Below are 19,099 nucleotides of genomic sequence, written 5' to 3' on the forward strand. Positions count from 1 at the left end.
CAAAAAAGTGTGCAGTTTCTCCTTCTATAATTGGCTGTAACATCTGACCCCTTCGCTTGGTAGATGGAGACCCCTGTAACAATCAACATACAGATGGTTTACAATTTAAGTATTTAAAGTTTTCATGGAAGCTTCATTTCGCTATAGAATAGATATTAAACTTTAGTTCCAAAATCCTAACCAATTGCTTTTCATTTTTTAAGAATTCCTTGGTAAAATATTTTTTATTATATGTATTTTCTTGTTATATATGCACAAAAGTGATAAGTGATAGTTTATGTCTAGATAATTCTAAAAGAGTTCATTCAGTAAATATTTTTTAAATTCTAAATGATAAAAGAAAGCATGACATATAATTTAATTGGGAGCATTTTTCTTTTAACAACTGCTATCAACCAATTTGATAAAGGACCCCCTTATACTCCTTTTGAAAAAAATAACAGCTTCACTGAGATATAATTCACATACCATAAAATGCACTTTTAAAGTGTACAATTTAATGGTTTCCAGTATATCCACAAGTTGTACAACCATTACCATTATCTAATTCCAGAACATTTCATCACTGATCCCCCATAAAGACCATGTACTCATCAGCTGTTCTTCAAGTGCCCTCTCTCCCCAGCCCCTAGCAAACAAAACTTTATGTATCTATGGGCTGGCCTATTCTAGACATTTCATATAAATGGAATCAAACAATATGTGGCCTTTTGTATCTGGCTTCTTTCACTCAGCATAATGTTTTCAAGGTTCATTCATGTTGTAGCATATATGAGTACTCTGTTTCTTTTAATGGCTGAATAATATTCCATTACATGGATATACCACATTTATTTATTCATCAGTTGCTGGACATTAGGGTTGTTTCCTCATTTTCACTGTTATGAATAATGCTGCTATAAACATTTGTGAACAATTTTTTGTATAGACACGTTTTCAATTATCATGGGCATATGTAGGAGGAGAACTGATAGATCACATGGTAACTCTGTGTTTAACCTTTTGAGAAACTGCCAAACTGTTTTTTCAAAGTGGCTGCACCATTTTACATTCCAACCAGCAGTGTGTAAGGGTTCAAATGTCTCCATATCCTCACCAACGTTTTTACCTCTCTTTTTTAATATACTAGTGGTATAAAGTGCTACTAAATATGGTTATTTGCTTTTCCTAATGACTAATGATGATGAACATCTTTTCATTTGCCTAATGGCCATTTATGTATCTTCTCTGGAGAAATGTCTATTCAAATACTTTGCCCATTTTTTTGAGTTATTCATCTTTTTATTATTGAAGAGCTATTCATATATTCTGGATATTAAGTCCCTTATCAGATACATGATTTGTAAACATTTTCTCCCAACCTGTGGGTTGTCTTATCACTTTAAGTATCCGTTGATGCACAAAAGTTTTTAATTTTCATGAAGTCCAATTTACCTTTTCTTTTGTCACTATGTTTTTGGTGTCATATATAAGAAAATACTGTCTAATCCAAGGTCACAAAAATTTATTCCTCTATTTCCTAAGAGTTTTAGTTTTAGCTCTTACATTTAAGACTATAGTCTATTTTAAGACAAATTTTGTGAGAGGTAAGAGTCTAAAGTCATCCTTTTTTGCAAGTGGACATCCAGTTGTCCAAGCACCATTTGTTGAAAAAACTACTGTTTCCCAAATTTCTCTTTATGGTAGTCATGTTTAGGAGTCCATAAGATCTAAAAATGCTATAGACTCTGTCTTTAAAAACAAACTTGTGGAATTCTAAAATGGTTTTCATAAAGAAATTCAAACAGTACACTATTATGGAATTATGAAAATGTCACTGACACCTTGTAACCAGAAAATAAAATCTAAATAAACTCTTATGTACAAAGAATATAAACCACACAGGATTTTTTCCCCTTGTTCAAAAAACACTGACTATATAAAATAGTGTTGAGATGAACAACTGAAAAAGCGGCCAATTAAAAAAGAATCAGTTTGGGGCGGCCGGTTAGCTCAGTTGGCTAGTGTGGTGCTAATTACACCAAAGTTGCAGGTTCGATCCCTACATGGGACACTGTGAGCTACGCCCTCCTTAAAAAAAAAAGAATCAGTTTATCTGAGGGCTAAATAAAACATGTTCAGAAGGCCAACGTGAACTTTCTAATGAGTACTCAGGTGGTCAAAGCCTGAAGGAAACCCCTATGCAAGTAAGTGGCTGTCGACATAAAAATGGCCTGCAAGCCTGAGTGAACCATAAGCTCCAGTAAATTAATTCCTACGAGATAATTCAAACTGGGCTACAGGCTGTTTTCTACTTGAGCCTGACAGAAATCTAGAGCCATACTATCTAATTGTTAATCTGGGGATAGCACTTAATTTGCATGTATCAGAGTTTTCCCTTTTCTCTAAAAATGTACAGCAATGTGAATAAGCATTATTTTAACAGACTTCTTCATTTAAAAAGATGAACGGTGATGGGGCGGCCAGATGGCTCAGGTGGTTAGAGCACAAGCTCTCAACAAGGTTGCCAGTTCAATTCCCTCCCGCATGGGATGGTGGGCTGCGCCCCCTGCAACTAAAGACTGAAAACGGCAACTGGACTTGGTTGGAGTTGAGCTGCGCCCTCCACAACCAGACTGAAGGATAACAACTTGGAGCTAATAGGCCCCCGAGAAACAGACTGTTCCCCAATATTCCCCAATTAAAAAAATTTTTTTTTTAAGTAGAAGTTCTTAAAAAAAAAAGATGAACTTGAAAAAAATTCAGTTTATAAAGTGTGCCACTAAGTGAACATCATCACGACAGCCATCATAAAACTAATGTATTTTCAAAGACATGAATTTAAATGACAAGAAATCAGGCAAGGGTCTGAAATACAGGTTATTTTAATTCCACAATGTAGGTGACCCTGGACGCATCACTCCTGAGCCTCAGCTTCATCATCTGTGAAATGAGGTGATCACTTATTACCTGTCGTAACTCAACTCGTTAGGATTTCATGACACACTTATACATAAAAATGCTTATAAAGATAGGAGTAGTAGGCACTTATTAATTTCCTATTCCTTATAAAAGCAGTAACCTCACAACTCCTGCTACCTTGGGTGTGTCATTCTCCCATATACCACCATAATAATGTTTTTAAGAGTAGGTCTTGGTAAAATTAACTAGATAAATATTTGCACGTTTTACTTACAAGGACAGGCGTGATGCTAGCTCTTGTCAACATCTGTTTCACAAGTCTGTATCTATCATAGAGAGGTTTAACAATGTGCCTTTCTTCCCTGGTCACCTGAAGAAAAATGGAAATTACGTAGTAATCAGAAATCTAAAATGTCTGAAACATTAAGCAATATGACTTCCTCCCCCAATTTCTAAACAGTTATTTTAAATAAGTAGGCAATCTCCCAAATGTAAACAATACTGTGTAAAACAGCTCCGAAGATATGAGTCACATAAGTGATTTGTCCTCTTTAAAATAGAAAATCAATTTATTTATTTTTTAGCAAGAGAGGTATTACCGGCTTTCCATGTTGACTTTCATAGTAAAGAAGACTTTTCTGGAGTGAAGTTTTCTCTTCTACCAAATGATCTTTTGTCATTTTCTAGGGGGGGAAAAAAACAACTCCCATTGGCACCATCATTATTGTCCTCATCCCCACAATGTAAATAATTAGGTTGAAAGGGCAGCTAATCACCACTCTAGCCTAAAGCTAGTAAGAATACATCCTTTGCTTGTGGATTTACAGGCAGCATTTTCCAGTCTTCTGTAGAATCTGGACTTCTAAAAAGTAGTTGTCAATCCTCTTTGGTGGCTTGATTTATACAGAGGGGGCCAAAAAAATGTATACACATTTTAAGAAAGGAAAAAAACTGTATTAAAATTGTAATACTCAATATATACCGATAACAAAAGATGACAAGTCACGTTTGACTTCTGCAATTACAAGAGGTGCTCAAAGTGGTTCCTATCAGCGTAACTTTAATAGTTTTTTCCTGTCTTAAAATATGTATACATTTTTTGGCACCCTCTGTATTTTATCTGAATAAGTTATGAATACCAGCTTAGTGACTACATAAGTTACTTAACCTCTTTTCGTTCAATATCCTAATCTATAAAATGGGGATCCTTCACCTTACCTCATAGGGCTCTAATAAGGACTAAGTTAATATTTTGTAAAGGTATTTACAACAGTGCCTACCTAGTACACAATAAGCACACATAAATGCCTATTATTTAATTTTGCAGTCTTTTATTGACATAACTATAATTTTTTGTGTGTACACACACACACATAAAATACACACGCATACACAGCATAGGTTTTATAATCCAATATTTCTCCTAAACTATGAAGAAAATCTGGCAACAGTAGAGTGGAAAGACCCTGAAAAAAAAACTTCATTTTGTGACCTTAGACTCCTACTCTATGACCTCAGTTTCCCTTCATCTGGCACTTTCTTTACACTGCAATACTCTATTCACAACTTTTAGTACTCTAAATGGTACTAGAGTAGGCAGGGCATGCCAAATTTATTTGCCCATAAACCTTCCCTCTTTGCTCCATAGGACACCTTATAATATCTCAATGAACCAATGTACCATACATCACCCTTTAACACTAGACCAAATAAACTCTACTTAATCCTAAGACTAGATAATACCTCCCTGCTTCTCACCAGAGTGAAATTAAAGGCTAAAAAAAATTCTCTGAATATTATCTTCTTATAACAAATACCACTTTAGATTATATACATTCAATAGAGGACAGCTGGGTGTAGACTCTGTAAAACATTGTGATTTCAAACTCAAGCTTGAACCTTAAATAAACCTAGGATGATAATATGAACAAAGCTAATCCAATCAAAATCATTTAGAAGAAGGAGAGGAAGTTGGTCTAATACAAAATCTAAAAACAAAAGTTGGAGGAGGAGAGCAACTAGAATTTCTAATCCAGCTCAGTTCAAAAGAGAGAAAGACTCTAATATTTAGACCAGGAGAGAGATGTACTCTGTTGTCAAGATAGGACATCAGGACTCATCGTTGCCTGGACAAAGGCTCAACTGAGACCAAATACCTCTGTACTCTCTCAGCAAATCCCATCTGATAAATGATTTGGGTTGCCAAGTGCTTGGATTGACCCAGGCACGGACTTTAGTGAAAAATGGTTCTTCAAAAACATTCATTACTCCTCATAACAAACCACATTGTGTTCATATTTTAATGGACACAATCACATCCACATAAGCCATAGGCCTGTCGAAGGGACTCAGCGGCAGAATGCACAGAATATAACCAGTCAGGGCCAGGCATAAGCTAAGAGCTCAATACACATAACTACTAAAATACAAAGCCAGGACTCAAACTCAAGTTGTTTCACGCTCTTCACACACTCATCTTACAACTGCCTCCAATATAAATGAACAGATCCACATTCTAGTTTTTTAGTCTCATTACAGGGCACTTTTGGTGGGCTGATTAAAACATGTTTCTGTATCTGCAAACTTGTGAGCAGACTCAGGCCAGTCAGACTACCTAGACATCTCTATGTCACTGTGGCAATTATTTTGTTTTAGGAACTCTAAAGGCTACTCTGGTCAAACACCATAGCTCAAGATTACTTTGATATCGTCTGGAAGACATCTTTCAACACGTTTTTCTTTCAGTCGTTTCAGAATAAGTTCAAGTGTTGCTTCCTTGGATGGCTTCTTTTCCTTCTGAATAACCCTGGATTCATCTTCATTCTCTTCATCTTCATGGTCTAGAGAAGAGCCAAAGCTTTTTGGAAGAGTGTTACTACGTGGACGTGTCTGAGGTACAAATTCTCCATCAGAGTTTTTGTGTTTTGCATCTGTATTTCAGAACCAAGAGGACAGATTAGTAATACTGATTTTAGTTAAAATGCAACTAGGTCAAAAGAGTAAGCAGTGAACAAGATATAAACATACATTAACAGTACAGAGGCTCAGATATTTCAAGGTCACATGAAATATCTAATTATATGTATACAAGAGAGCTATACTATTCATTCTTTCAGCCAATACTCATAGAAAGCCTACTATAAAGTAAAATGCTCTTATAAGCAATTTTACAATTTTATCTGATAAGAGAAACAGATATGGTCCCTGTTTTCGTGGAGCATATACTCGGGAAATAAAAACAAAAACCAAGTAATCAAATTCATAACAATTTCAAAGAGTGCTAAGTGCTATAAAGCTAAAAACAGGATGGTATCAAGCGCTAAAAGGAATGTGTTTTTTGGAAGAGCAACTACATTGGATAGGATTAACACAGAGGACCTTTCTAAGATAGTGACATCCTACTTGAACATGAAGTAAAGGAGATAACGTAGTATAGAAGATTTAGAGGAAGACCATTTCCCCCGATTGAGGCAATAGCCAGTGAACAGGCCCCAAAGAGTCACATGTTTAAGCAAATGAGAGAGGACAGTGTTAAAATGGGCTAACAGCAAAGTATGCAAGGCCTTGAAAGCCATGGCAAGGAATTTGGTCTTTATTCTAAGTGGAAAGGGAAGCCTACTGAAGGGCTTTGAACGAGACAGTAACATAGTTTTTAAAAAGGTAATTCTGGCTGCTATGAGGAGAATAGACTATTGGACAATAAAAGTAAAAGAAAATTTAAAAATTAGTTGGAAACTAATGTTCCTTGTTTCATGAGTTTGGCTGGAAACTGGCGTTAAACAAGGAAATGCTTAACAGAGTTGTAGGAAACAATTCTAAAGAATTAAGAGAACTTAACCACAAGAATGTAAACTCAATGGCAGCAGGGACAATGTCTGTTTTGTTCACTGCTATAGCCTCAAAATTACAGTTAAGTACATGGTACTTAACGATACTAAAAATTTGGTTGAGTGAATTCAAGTGAATAAACCAAAATGTGATGCTCCAGATTATAAACCCATACTTGGTACAGATCCTTTTTTAAGTATTAACAATTATTTTAAAATATGCTCACTAAAACACCCACAAGTAAATATACTTTAGCAACTGTTGTACTGAGCTGACACCCAGTAAAGCAAGACCTAGTTTTTGTTTCAAGAAGACTTACAATTTAGTCTTTGTAGTATAAACATTTCATTATGATTAGATAGTCTTAGTCTTAGATGAAATACCTACCAAAACCAAAATTGCTTAATGTCTGAAATATATTTCAGATAAACTTTACAATATCACATGGATATATAATTTAGGACACCTTTTAAAAGAATACTACTAATTAAAATACAAGAAAAGCAATTGGAAGGCTATAATATAGTATTGCAACTTTGACCATAACTAATTAAAAAAAACAAAAAACTTTTACTTTTGGTGAACAGTTATCAAAGATTTAAAATGATCAAAATAATAATAATTCTCATAGACATTACTATGAATATACAAAAAATGCAAATGTATTACAAAAATGGTACATTTTATACCTTTAATTTGCTTCCGCAATTTGGTAAGTTCTGTCATCCATTTTAATACCTTTGGATTGGCTGCAATATCACTGTAGGAAGGCTGAAAAATTAAGAAAAAGAATCATGACATCTTTGTGGTAAGTAATGGTTATGTTAATTTATGCCAAAGTAATATTTTCTAGTTCCCACAGCAGAGATTTCACTTAATTCTCATTTCATCTTACCTTATTTTAAGTAGATAGGGCAGGATATTAAGTAAAGCTGTCAGAACATGATCTAGAAACTGGCAGAAGCCAGATTTGAAAATGGGTCTTCTGACTCCATATATAAGACTCTTCCCACTTCACATGCTCTATTAAATTATTAGATTTATTATTTATTATTAAATTTAAATTAAGTTATTACATTATAAATGTATTTATTATTAAATTATTTAATATTATTTATTATTAAAAATTATTAAACTCTTTCTCCACCTGCCACCCTTGGTACTATTCAGATATAGCATTAACGTAACTTGCATTTACTTGAAAAATCCTACAAGCTCTTTTGACAACAGAAATATAAAGTTACAATGGCAAGAACACTGTCCTAGAATTAGGAGGCTAAGGATCTACATAATCTCCGATCTCTATGAGCATTACTTCTCTGGGCATTTCAGAGTAATTCCCCTAGGAAAGATGGACTACTGCTCGACAAAGAACCCTCTTCCAGTTCCAACTGATCTACCTCACTCTGGGCAATGCTACAAACTTACCTTGCTATTCCTTTCCCTTTCAAACTGTTCCTCAAATTGTCTGATTTTTTTCTGAAGTTTTTTGACCAATTGATAGGGTGTTCTATCTTCTCTTTTTTCATCTTTTGAACTAAAGGATGCTCTTCGAATCCTGAATTAAAACAAGAGGCGAACACTGTGTTAAATTTTCAAGTTATCAACACCGTATCTCTTATTGCCCTGATATAACATGATACTATTACCAAGAAGCATATCCTTAACACTAAAACACAAATAGAAAAAAACTTACGCTATAGTGTTACAGATCACAAAATTAGCTAACACAAGTGTTGATGAAAAACAATTTGGAATCATTCAAAAGTTGTTTAGGCAAAGGATATGTAGGCAGATCAGAGCTCTTTGGGGGTTCAAACTGCAAATGAAAGGTTTTAACGTTCAGAATCAATTTAAAGTTTTGACAGTAAAAATAACAGTGATTGGTGAGCTCCACTTGCTTCCCTTCCCGAGTTCTGTATTTCAACCATGAATGATTAAATGAATAAATACATTGTGAGAAAATGATTAGAGAGCAAATCCCAAACATTATACCTCAATAAACTCAGAATTTAGAGATGCCAAAAATTTAAACATGCTTCATGAAATAGGGGGAAAGCTTTGAACTGCGGGGTCTAGAGGATTAAATCTCTCCAAGGGCCTGCGTACGTAACAGGAGTCACCTTTCATAAGTAAAAAATCATTAAAAAATCATATACCTAGCAAAAGAAAGTGCTTTAGATGAGGAATCCAACGTTTCTGGATCCTGTAGGAAACGCTGGCTTTGCCCAAAATCTAAACTACGATGTGATAACACTGGAGGACAGTCCTCTTCCAGGGGGTGATGATTCATTCTTCCAGCTTGTGGAGAGAGCTGAGCTTCTCCAGACTCAGAGTCTTCCTGCCAAGACTTAAAAGCAGGAAATGGCTCTGGAAAACACACACAAAGAATAGTGCCATGGGTCTCCTGGTTCCACATGGAAAAGTCACACAATATCAGCTATATGTTCTTTAAATCATACCATTATGTAGTGGTTCATATAATATTTACGATTCATTTTTTAAAAAAACAAGGGATACTAGGATCTTCATAAAGTCTACTATAGTTTAAATTTCCTGAGCTACATTTTTTTAGCCCTAAGTTCCATTTTCATACAAGAAATTATACCTTAAATTTCTGAACCCAGTCTCAAAGCAAGAAAGGACACTGTCAAGCTCTTTAAAATATATCAAATGCTATTTTTCAAGTAGGGAATGTCTTCATTTAGAAACAGTGAACACTCAGAAGTCCAGAGCTAGGAATTTAACTTAGCCCAATGCTGCCAGGTGAATAAATTGTCCCTCACGGTAAGTGGCTATGTTAAAAAGTGGGGGAAGCCATTCCCCATGCCCAAATGGAGCTCTCTGACTCCAAAAGAATTCTAATATTTTCAAACGAGTAGCTAACTCACCTGACAGCACTTGGGCTCTAACATTAAACTGTGGTGGTTATTTTCTGTTACAGGATTCCTGTGCATAATATGTATTTTAATAATGAAAACACCCACCATTATCAAAACAATTTAATAGCACTTGTCCTTCTTAAGTGCACTATTTTTATTGGTTATCCTATATGTTCTCAAATTAAACCAAGTTAACATATTTGATGTCTTTACCCATGTATGCTCTGATTACATACAGAACACATACGGATAATCCACAACTATGCTCCAAATATCACTGGAGTCTGGGAGGGGAAGGGGGACCGTTTTCACTTTTCCACCTACACATTAATTGTATTTATAACGACAACTTAAAACTTTGATACTATGGCTAGTAACAATAACAAAAATTAGCTTTTAAATGCAAAGCTGGCTTGACAGTGTCAAAAATCAAGAATGATGTTTTCTTTTTCTTCACACAATAGCTAAGGATTGCTACTTTAGTAACTTTATGCATTAGCTATTTAAAGCATTACATTTTTAAGGGTAATAAAAACATAATGTAGTTAATTTTTAAGGCTCAGATTAATCTGACAACTAAAAATTGGGTAAGAAGCGTGCAATCCCACAATAAACCCAGCAATAAAGTGATTTTCAAAGCAACCCTTGTACCTGCTTCCCAGCAAATAACTAACTGGTAATAAACATTTTACAAGAAATCTCCTGTTTTAAGAAAAGAGAGAAGTAACAAAAACAATCTTTTCTGGGTATCATTTTTAACCCAGAACAGTTTTCCTAGTATATGGGGACAGCAGGAGAAGGGCTAATAGAAAGGCAATCAAAGTGAACCATAAAACGGAAAAAAAACTAAACTATGGTGAACCATACTTACCCTCCCCATCTCTCTGCAGATGCATTGTTTTGAAATCAATGAGGGGAAAAGTGATAGGGCATGACGCTAATAAAATGGAAAAAATGGCAAAAAATACTAAAGTGAACACACAGCACAGTCAGAACAAACCATACACATAACTAACACAAAGCCAAAGATACCAAAAACATTTCCCTAAAACCAGTTAGGCATTCAGCTCAAAAACTTTATTCAAAGAAATTACTACTAACCAAACTTTAAAAACAAACACAAACATACATTTCCATTTCAGCAAGCAAGGCAAAAAAATCAAAGTAGTAGTGTTTTATTAAAACTCAAATGTAAAACTAAAGAAATGGAAACTCTTAACCAGGTACTGTTTGAAGCTTTGCAGTATAATTGATTTGACAGAAAAACATCTCATTTAGATTGTTTGCTCTTTGAACAGATCCCTGTTTTTCATTCAAGAGTTAGCAGGAGAGAATCTGAAGGAAGTATGTCCACTTCCCTTAAAAGCCAAGACCTTTTGAACAGCTGCTACAAATTCATACTGGTCGTAGATATGTGCTACCTGCTGCCTACTGCATGGCTGACTATACTCTGAGCAATACCAGAAAGAAAACCCATACGTAGGAAGAGTGAGGTGGGCCTCTATTTAGAGTCACCCCATTCTCTATTAAGAGTCACATTCAAAGAAGGTATGCTCTGATTCCACAGTGTCTAGGGGCTAATTCGATCTCTTTAGGAAGAATTTTATTTAGAATTTCTTAACTCCTACGTGTAGCAAATCAATCTCTGTATTGGTGGCAAAATTAGAAGGAACAACGTGGTCTAACAGCTACTCTCCCAAGTACATCCAGGATTCATGGCTGAGAAGTTCACTCAGATGTCTACTACCCTTTGGTCTCTGAAAGTCACTGATCCCTACTCCTGGAATAGTCAGAAGGAGGCCTATGTGGACTTTTGTCAAGGCTGTTGAGCCAGGTGGGTTAACAGGGCAGCTCAGGCACTGAAAATCAGTAGTTCATAGTTATTTCCCTTCCCTACCACAAGCTGTTAAGTAGATTCTGACAGAGAAACAGAAGAGAGCTCAGCAATAGGCTCTTTTTCAGGAAGTCTCCAGAGAGCTGAAGCTACACAGAGATGTCCTACCTCCTCAGACAATGAAAAACATTTGCTCTTTTTTTATCCTTCAAACGTAAGATGAGGACCCTGAAGTTCCTCATCTTCAGGACCTTCATTTATCTGCATCCTCCAACAAAAAGAAACAGAAGTCCTTTGTCAGAGTCCCAGCTTCATCTTTCAGAGACTCCTTTCCTACTGCGGCTTCAGGGATGCTCTGTTGACGACCACTCCTTTTCTGAGAAGGTGCCAGAATACATCACTAAGAGGGACATTTATCTTCACTGCCACCAGGATGCTCCCCTAACTCTGGGAGCATCTTCATAAATTTCAAATGTCCTGAACAAAGCAAATGAAAGACAACTTCCTGATTCAGTCTAAATTAAGGCACATAATATGCCACTAGGCATGTCAAACTAGGCATGTCAACCAAAAAAAAAAGAAAAGAGGGGAAAAAAAGGAGGGGACGGAGAGACAGCAGTAAAGGTTGGCACGGACAATGACTTGGCTGGGGCTTTTTAAAAGTTGGCTATTATCAATTAATAAATAAAAATACTCCAACTTTGATCAGGTGAGTAGACTTGAGGTGACAAAAGGAGTCCGTGGTATCGGATTGCCAATTCCTCTTGTTATTGCCACTGTATGTTATCAGCTAACTTGCCAAAGGAGAGATAACCAAGGGATCTACATGCAAGTGGACAAGTATGTAACTTTATTTAAGATTCCCGACTTGTCTCATTGTGTCTTTACCAAGGAAAGGGCATGATCCAGAAGCACTCCTGGATGCAAATTCGTTGCTTGCTTCCACTGCCCACCTCCAACATTTTAAAGTTTACAAATTATACAGCCAAGTTTAAAAAATTTTACACTGAACATCCACATATCAATCACCGAGATTCTACCATTAACATTTTACTATACTTGCTTTATAATGCTTATCTATGCCATTAACCATCTTATTTTTTCATGAATTTCAAAGTAAAATGCAGATGTCAGTATACTTCCCCATAAACACTCTGCATGCAAATCATTCACTGGAGTTCAATATTTATTTAGTTTTTGCTTCTTTTGATAAAAAAGAAAAACTTCCATTTAATGAAATATAAGTTTTAAGTATACATCTGCTGAGTTTTGACACATACATACAAGTATACACATGTGGCTTGCTTTTGAAATTTAAACTCAAACTCTCCTTTGTAAAAACTGCTAGGACCCTGTTCCCATACTTTCAAAACCTAACCTAATACAGGGATATGGTACAATATCTGTTTAGAAATGCCCTTGAAGATCATTTTTTTAAAAAAAGTACTCCTGATAATCATAAAGAAGAGGTAGCTACATATAGGCCCTCTCTTTAAAGTGGTGAGATCCCTAAGTCTTTCAGAGACTGGGAGGTATCACCTGGTTTAACACTTAACCAAAGTCTATCCTGGGTGAATTCTTTTTTAATCAGTTCTAACATCCATCTTCAAAGCTAATGAGTCAGATAAGAACTTCCAGTTCATACAAGATAGTTGCCCCATAATCTCATTAGTGCATTTGAGTAAAAACACTCACTCACTCTTCTTACATGAAAAAGAGAACACAAAATCAAAATGAAAAAGGTTGTCCAGAAAAAGGCAGTTATCTCATTACTGCTTTAGGTAATTTCAGTTACAAAGAATATCGTCAGGAAAATAGTATGTATGGATAAAATTACCTTCCCATTTATCACCATCAGAAACATTCTTCAGATCTAAATATGGAATTTGGACACATGCTGCTTCTCCTTGAACACCAACACTCTGACCTCCTGGGACTTCTGATTCAGTATTGGCATTCAAATCACGTATCTTGCTACTAGAATCCTGAATTTTAAAATAAAGAATACCTTTCACAATCATGAAGCTTTTCATACCCAGCTTAAAAAGACAACCAGCATATATCCTTGTGTAGTCTTCATTAGTTTACTGTGCCTATGTACAGAGGCTACACCGCACTACCACCATCCAAACTATTTTCAAATATAAATTTGCAGTTTTATAATATGTCTTAGTAGGAGACAAAGTTTGGATCCCAAGTTTAGGAAAGTGTTTTCATCACCAAGTTTCTTGCAACTGAAAGGGGCAAATTAAGTTGCTGCTTAACTACAGAACATTTGGTAAGAGTACCTATATTTAAATCTCCTTGGAACCTATTCAACCCAAGAGTTAAAGGCCAGATATAATCACTGGTAGATTAAATCTAGTCAAAATTTTAAGAATCATAAGAGAAAAATAATTCTTACCAGAATCAAGTGTGACAATTTATCACTGTCAAATGACAAATATTCTTTCCTAAAAATACAAATAAAGTTATTAGTCTTTTAAGAATAAGTTACTATCACTGCACATTTCTTACCTAGATTCCTCTCTCCCCCATCTAGTTAGCATTTATAATGTGAGAGAAGAAAATGACAACTGGACATACGTCCATTCTTTGGAGCCCTATATCTGAAAATCACACACTACTGAAAAGATCCACAGAATCACTTCAGGTTTAGAAAAATTAAGTAACATTCACCAACCCCCACACAACCGCACCAAAAAAGAAAAACATCTTAAAAGGAAAAGTAAGATCCATAATAAATAGAAACTAAAAGGATTGAATATATAATGGAAAAGACTTTACAAAGTAAATATTAGTTTTAACCAAATAGCTTTTTTACACCCCACCACTCTGGGGTATTTTTTTCTTTAAAATATGGTATTTGAAAGGTAGAACTATGTCCTGTATTTTAAATCTAATTGTGTTCTATCACAAAACAAGGTTACTACTTCTAAACTTCTTCCTCAAAACATAATGGTGGGCGGCCGGTTAGCTCAGTTGGTTAGGGCACAGTGCTCTTAACAAGGTTGCCGGTTCGATCCCCACACGGGCCTTTGTGAGCTGCGCCCTCCACAACTAGATTGAAACAACAACCTGACTTGGAGCTGATGGGTCCTGGAATAACACACTTAAAATAATTAAAAATTTAAAAAAACAAACATAATTGTAACGTAAACAGGACATTTTTTACATTTTCAATTCACTCGTATTTCCACTTAAAAACTAACCCCTATTTAGAACAAGGGTCACAGCAAGCTGTCACAAATGATCTCTACCTATACGACCAGTCAACAGAATATCTACATAGTGTCACAGTGGGTTACCGAGATGCCGACTGTGGCCAAGTTCTTCCCAAAGACCCTGTGGCAATTTACAGTGATACAGCAGGCGCCGCTTCTATCCTGCTGTAATGGAGTGTGCACTCACAGCACACAGGCCCTCTCCTCATGTACGTAATGACCTTATTACTGCTGAGCATGAGAAACAACTTTCCCTGGCAAGCTGAAAGGCCTTCCTCAGCTTAGAGTGGGAGCAAATGGTGGGATGAGCCGAATTCTACTCTAACAGACTATAAAAGACCTAATCCCCTAAATCAAGAAACATGAGTGTTAAACATACAAAATATAATCCATCTAACCAAGAAATTCTTTGGATCTAAAAATAAGTTTGCTAACCTATACACAAGTTGAAGAGGAAAGGGCCTTTTCCAAAAAGATTGAGTCCTCACTAAATGGATCCTTATTGTTCTACCAAATCCAGATGTCATCATTCTGGGGATGCCTGTTAAATGCTGTTAATCTTATATCTTCAGCCCATAGCTCCAATACTCCCTGGGCTGGAAGAGGATCATTCCTGCCTCCTGAAAGGAAGCACAAGGAACTGCTGTAAGCAGGAAATCTGTGGACCTTCAGAGTATGGGGACGCTCCAGAGACATGGCTCCAAAGAATTTACTTACCCTCAGAGAACAGGTTTCCTACTCACTATTGAAAGAGACAATGGCATTAACACAAGTTTACCCTTGCCAAAAGGCTATCACTAAATTAGTAATACTGTTTGGGATTTCTCAGTATTTACAACCTAGTCTGCAACATTACTGACTTGTTTTTCAGAATATCAATTATCTTTCATAAGAAAGTTACAATGCACTTCTTAGCAACATCTTAAAGAATCATAAAAAGGGAAACAAAATCCAATACCTACCCAGTGACTTAAAACATTCTAGAAAGCTTCTATCAAATATCTATGGAGATTACAAATGGCTGAAATAGTCATTGCCTCAAGTATCCCCTCCCATGACTGCTGGCCAAGGAGATAAACAAGCACCAACTATACATAAGATGGTTATGCTAAGTGAAATAAGTCAAATGAAAAGGACAAAAGCCTTATGGCCTTATGATTTCACTCATGTGGAAAATAAAACAAAAAGTAACGAACTAGCAATGTAAACAAAAACAAGCTCATAGATACAGACAACAGAATGGTGGTAACCAGAAGGAAAGGGGGAGATGGGGGAGGGCAAATTAGGCAAAGGGGGTCAAATACAAAGTAATGAAAGGAATCTAGACTGGGTGGTGAGCACACAATAGAGTATACAGATATCGAATTATAAGGCTGTATACCTCAAATTTATATAATGTTACCTCACTAAATTTATTTTTTGTAAAAAGAAGACAGTACTGGGACACAACAAGGAGAAGAACAAACACACCCTGGACATATTTGTTGAAGCAACTATATTACAATCTTTCAGTTATCCATAGATCCAAGACTATGAATTAATGTACTAAAAGGTGTATTTAGAATATCAGTAATTTCCCAATTGTCTTACAAATCACCTGAAAGTTTTAAGTGTCTCTAACAAAGTTGTGTTCTTCCCTCTGAATGTTTTCCAAGTTATAACCGTCTGTCTGTCCGTCTGTCTGAAACTGCCTTCTCTGAATTCTTATAGACATGTAATATGCTTTCTGCTTACCATGAAAACAAGAGGCTTGGTTCTTTAGATTATCTAGAATATATAAAGTGTGATCAAACAATACGCTGAATGTTTAAATGAAAAAAAATGTATTACAGTAAAAGACACATTGCCATCAATCCCCTTCAAAATACTCTCCCCTCACTTTGAACACACTCATCCCATCATTCTGGCCACTTTCTGAAGCAGTTCCTGGAAGTCCTCTTCCATGAGTGTCTTCAGTTGCCCTGCCGTGGCTGCCTCCATGTCCCGAATCATTTTGACTTTGCGGAAGAGCCAAAAGTCACATGGAGCCAGATCCAGTGAGTAAGGCGGATTAGGACACACTATAAATGTTTTTGACAGAAATTGCCGTATACCAGAAGCACGTGGGATACGGAGTGCTGTCATGATGGAGGATAATTTAGGGCACACTTTAAAACACACCTCCTCTCAACCTCAGCTCACATCCGACTGACTACACCAAACAAGTTGAAACTTGTTATACACTGTTACTAAAGTTTGATGTGCTGCTTCCCGTATTGAAGATCCCTGCCTTTCCATTGGATGGCATTCAGCAGCCGCAATCACTGCATTTTGTGATCACAACTGAAAGGCTCCATATCACACATCATTTCTGGTATATGGCAATTTCTGTCAAATAAAAACATGACAGTATGCCCTCATCCACCTTATTCACCAGATCTGGCACCATGTGACTTCTGGCTGTTCCCCAAAGTCAAAATGATTCAGGACATCGAAGAAGCCACGACAGTGCAACTGAAGACCCTCACAAAAGAGGACTTCCAGAATTGCTTCAGAAAGTGGCAAGAACAATGGGATATAAGTGTGTTCAAAGCAAGGGGGAGTATTTTGAAGGGGATTAATGGCAATGTGCCTTTTAATATGATAATGTTTTTTTTGGGGGGGGGAGTGGAACAGGACTTTTATTGGGGAACAGTGTGTACTTCCAGGACTTTTTTCCAAGTCAAGTTGTTGTCCTTTCAATCTTAGTTGTGGAGGGTGCCGTTCAGCTTCAAGTTGTTGTCCTTTCAGTCTTAGTTGTGGAGGGCGCAGCTCAGTTCCAGGTCTAGTTGCCGTTGCTAGCTGCAGGGGGCACAGCCCACCATCCCTTGTGGGAGTCGAACCAGCAACCTTGTGGTTGAGAGCCCACGCTCCAACCAACTGAGCCATGCAGGAGGCAGCTCAGCTCAAGGTGCCGTGTTCAATCTTAGTTGCAGGGGGCAGAGCCCTGGCAACCTTGTGGTTGAGAGCCCATTGGCCCATGTGGGAATTGAATCAGCAGCCTTCAGAGTTAGGAGCATGGAGCTCCAACAGCCTGAGACACCAGACCGGACCTATGATAAATTTTTTTTTATTTAAACATTTGCCTTATGTTTTGATCACACTTCGTATGTTATAATAGTCACCTAAAAAATTCACCCGAAACTGTAAGAGCTCCAAATTTCAAAATTATTAGTAGCAACAAGAGAAAATGCTTACCTCTCAAGAAAGCCATCTTCACTATCACCATGGTCGCCGCATGGCTCTAACAGTATACCTACAGACTGACAAAAAGAACACCACTGTATTAATGTAGCTCCCAACACTCATGCATGAGAAGTTTCCAGTCTAAATTACGATAGTAGATTACAAGTTAGTCAAATGTTCCTCTTTAATTATTTATAATAGTCTATGCTGGCATTTTACAAAGAATAATTTACTTCCTCAAAACCTAAGTCGTGTGTGTGTGTGTGTGTGTGTGTGTGTGTATGTGTAAAATGGGGATCCTGCATTTCTCACTACCCTATTAGGTAACAGGTACTGCTACTACTATCACATTCCTTTTCCTTCTTTAAAATTCTCTCCTCCAAAAATGATGGTCATGTGGTTCTACTCGCCAGCTGCTGCTTCTCCTCCTCCTCAGCCACAACCACAGAAGTTGGTAACTCCCCAGCAGGTAACAGAAGAGTAATTCACCAGATCCCTTTATTACAACTTATATTTGAACCTCAGAAACAGGTAAGAACGTTCCTCCATTTCCTAGTGACACCATCTTATCCCTATTCCTTCCTCCCTAAAATAAATACCAACTGAGTCTAACACAATGTCCTGTGCATTACTACAAATTATGTAAACGTTTAGGGTTTTTGTTCACCACCTCTGAAATCAACAAAAGGTTCAATTCTTCTTAGATTCTTAAAAAACTACCACTGGTCTGGTTTTAATATGACAACCCATAATTATCTGAAAAAAGCTATTAAAATACTTCTCTCTTTTCCAACTGTGTGTCTCTGTGAAGCTGAATTGCCTGCATACAATTCAAACAAAAGCACCTATAGCAACAAACTAAATGCAGCAGGTATGAGAATCCAGCTGACTTCTATTAAGTCAGACAGACATTAACAATATTTATAAATAGGGAAAAACCATGCCACTCCTCAAAATTAAAAAATTTAAGTAGCTGCTTTTTATTAAGAAAAAAAAAGCAACCTTATTTATGTTACCTGGAGTGAGTTTATTATTTCTCTCCATGGAGGCTCTTGCAAAACTTGAACCAGTTTTTCTATACCCAAACCCTATTCCTGTCTCTTCCTCCTAAGGATGAGGCATTTCATTTTAAAATGGTCAAAACCATCTGGAGTAAGTCCCCCAAAACTCCTCTTACTTCAAAAATATTCTGTATCTCCCCCCTTCAATTGAAAATTAAAATTAGC

At 36.5% G+C, this 19,099-nt stretch overlaps 1 protein-coding gene across 1 annotated transcript in view; it reads right to left on the reverse strand.

Annotated features, from left to right (window-relative positions):
• Nucleotides 1-19,099, reverse strand: part of FAM13B (family with sequence similarity 13 member B) — a 68,645-nt gene that overhangs the window by 5,664 nt on the left and 43,882 nt on the right. Inside the window, 10 exon segments of the mRNA XM_081035626.1 lie at nt 3,176-3,271; nt 3,501-3,584; nt 5,602-5,831; nt 7,419-7,500; nt 8,158-8,287; nt 8,889-9,099; nt 10,483-10,548; nt 13,283-13,430; nt 13,850-13,898; nt 17,886-17,950. Coding sequence (XP_080891752.1) covers nt 3,176-3,271; nt 3,501-3,584; nt 5,602-5,831; nt 7,419-7,500; nt 8,158-8,287; nt 8,889-9,099; nt 10,483-10,548; nt 13,283-13,430; nt 13,850-13,898; nt 17,886-17,950 — 1,161 coding nt within the window.

Source organism: Rhinolophus hipposideros, assembly GCF_964194185.1.
Source record: "Rhinolophus hipposideros genome assembly, chromosome: 23".
Classification (NCBI taxonomy): domain Eukaryota; kingdom Metazoa; phylum Chordata; class Mammalia; order Chiroptera; family Rhinolophidae; genus Rhinolophus; species Rhinolophus hipposideros.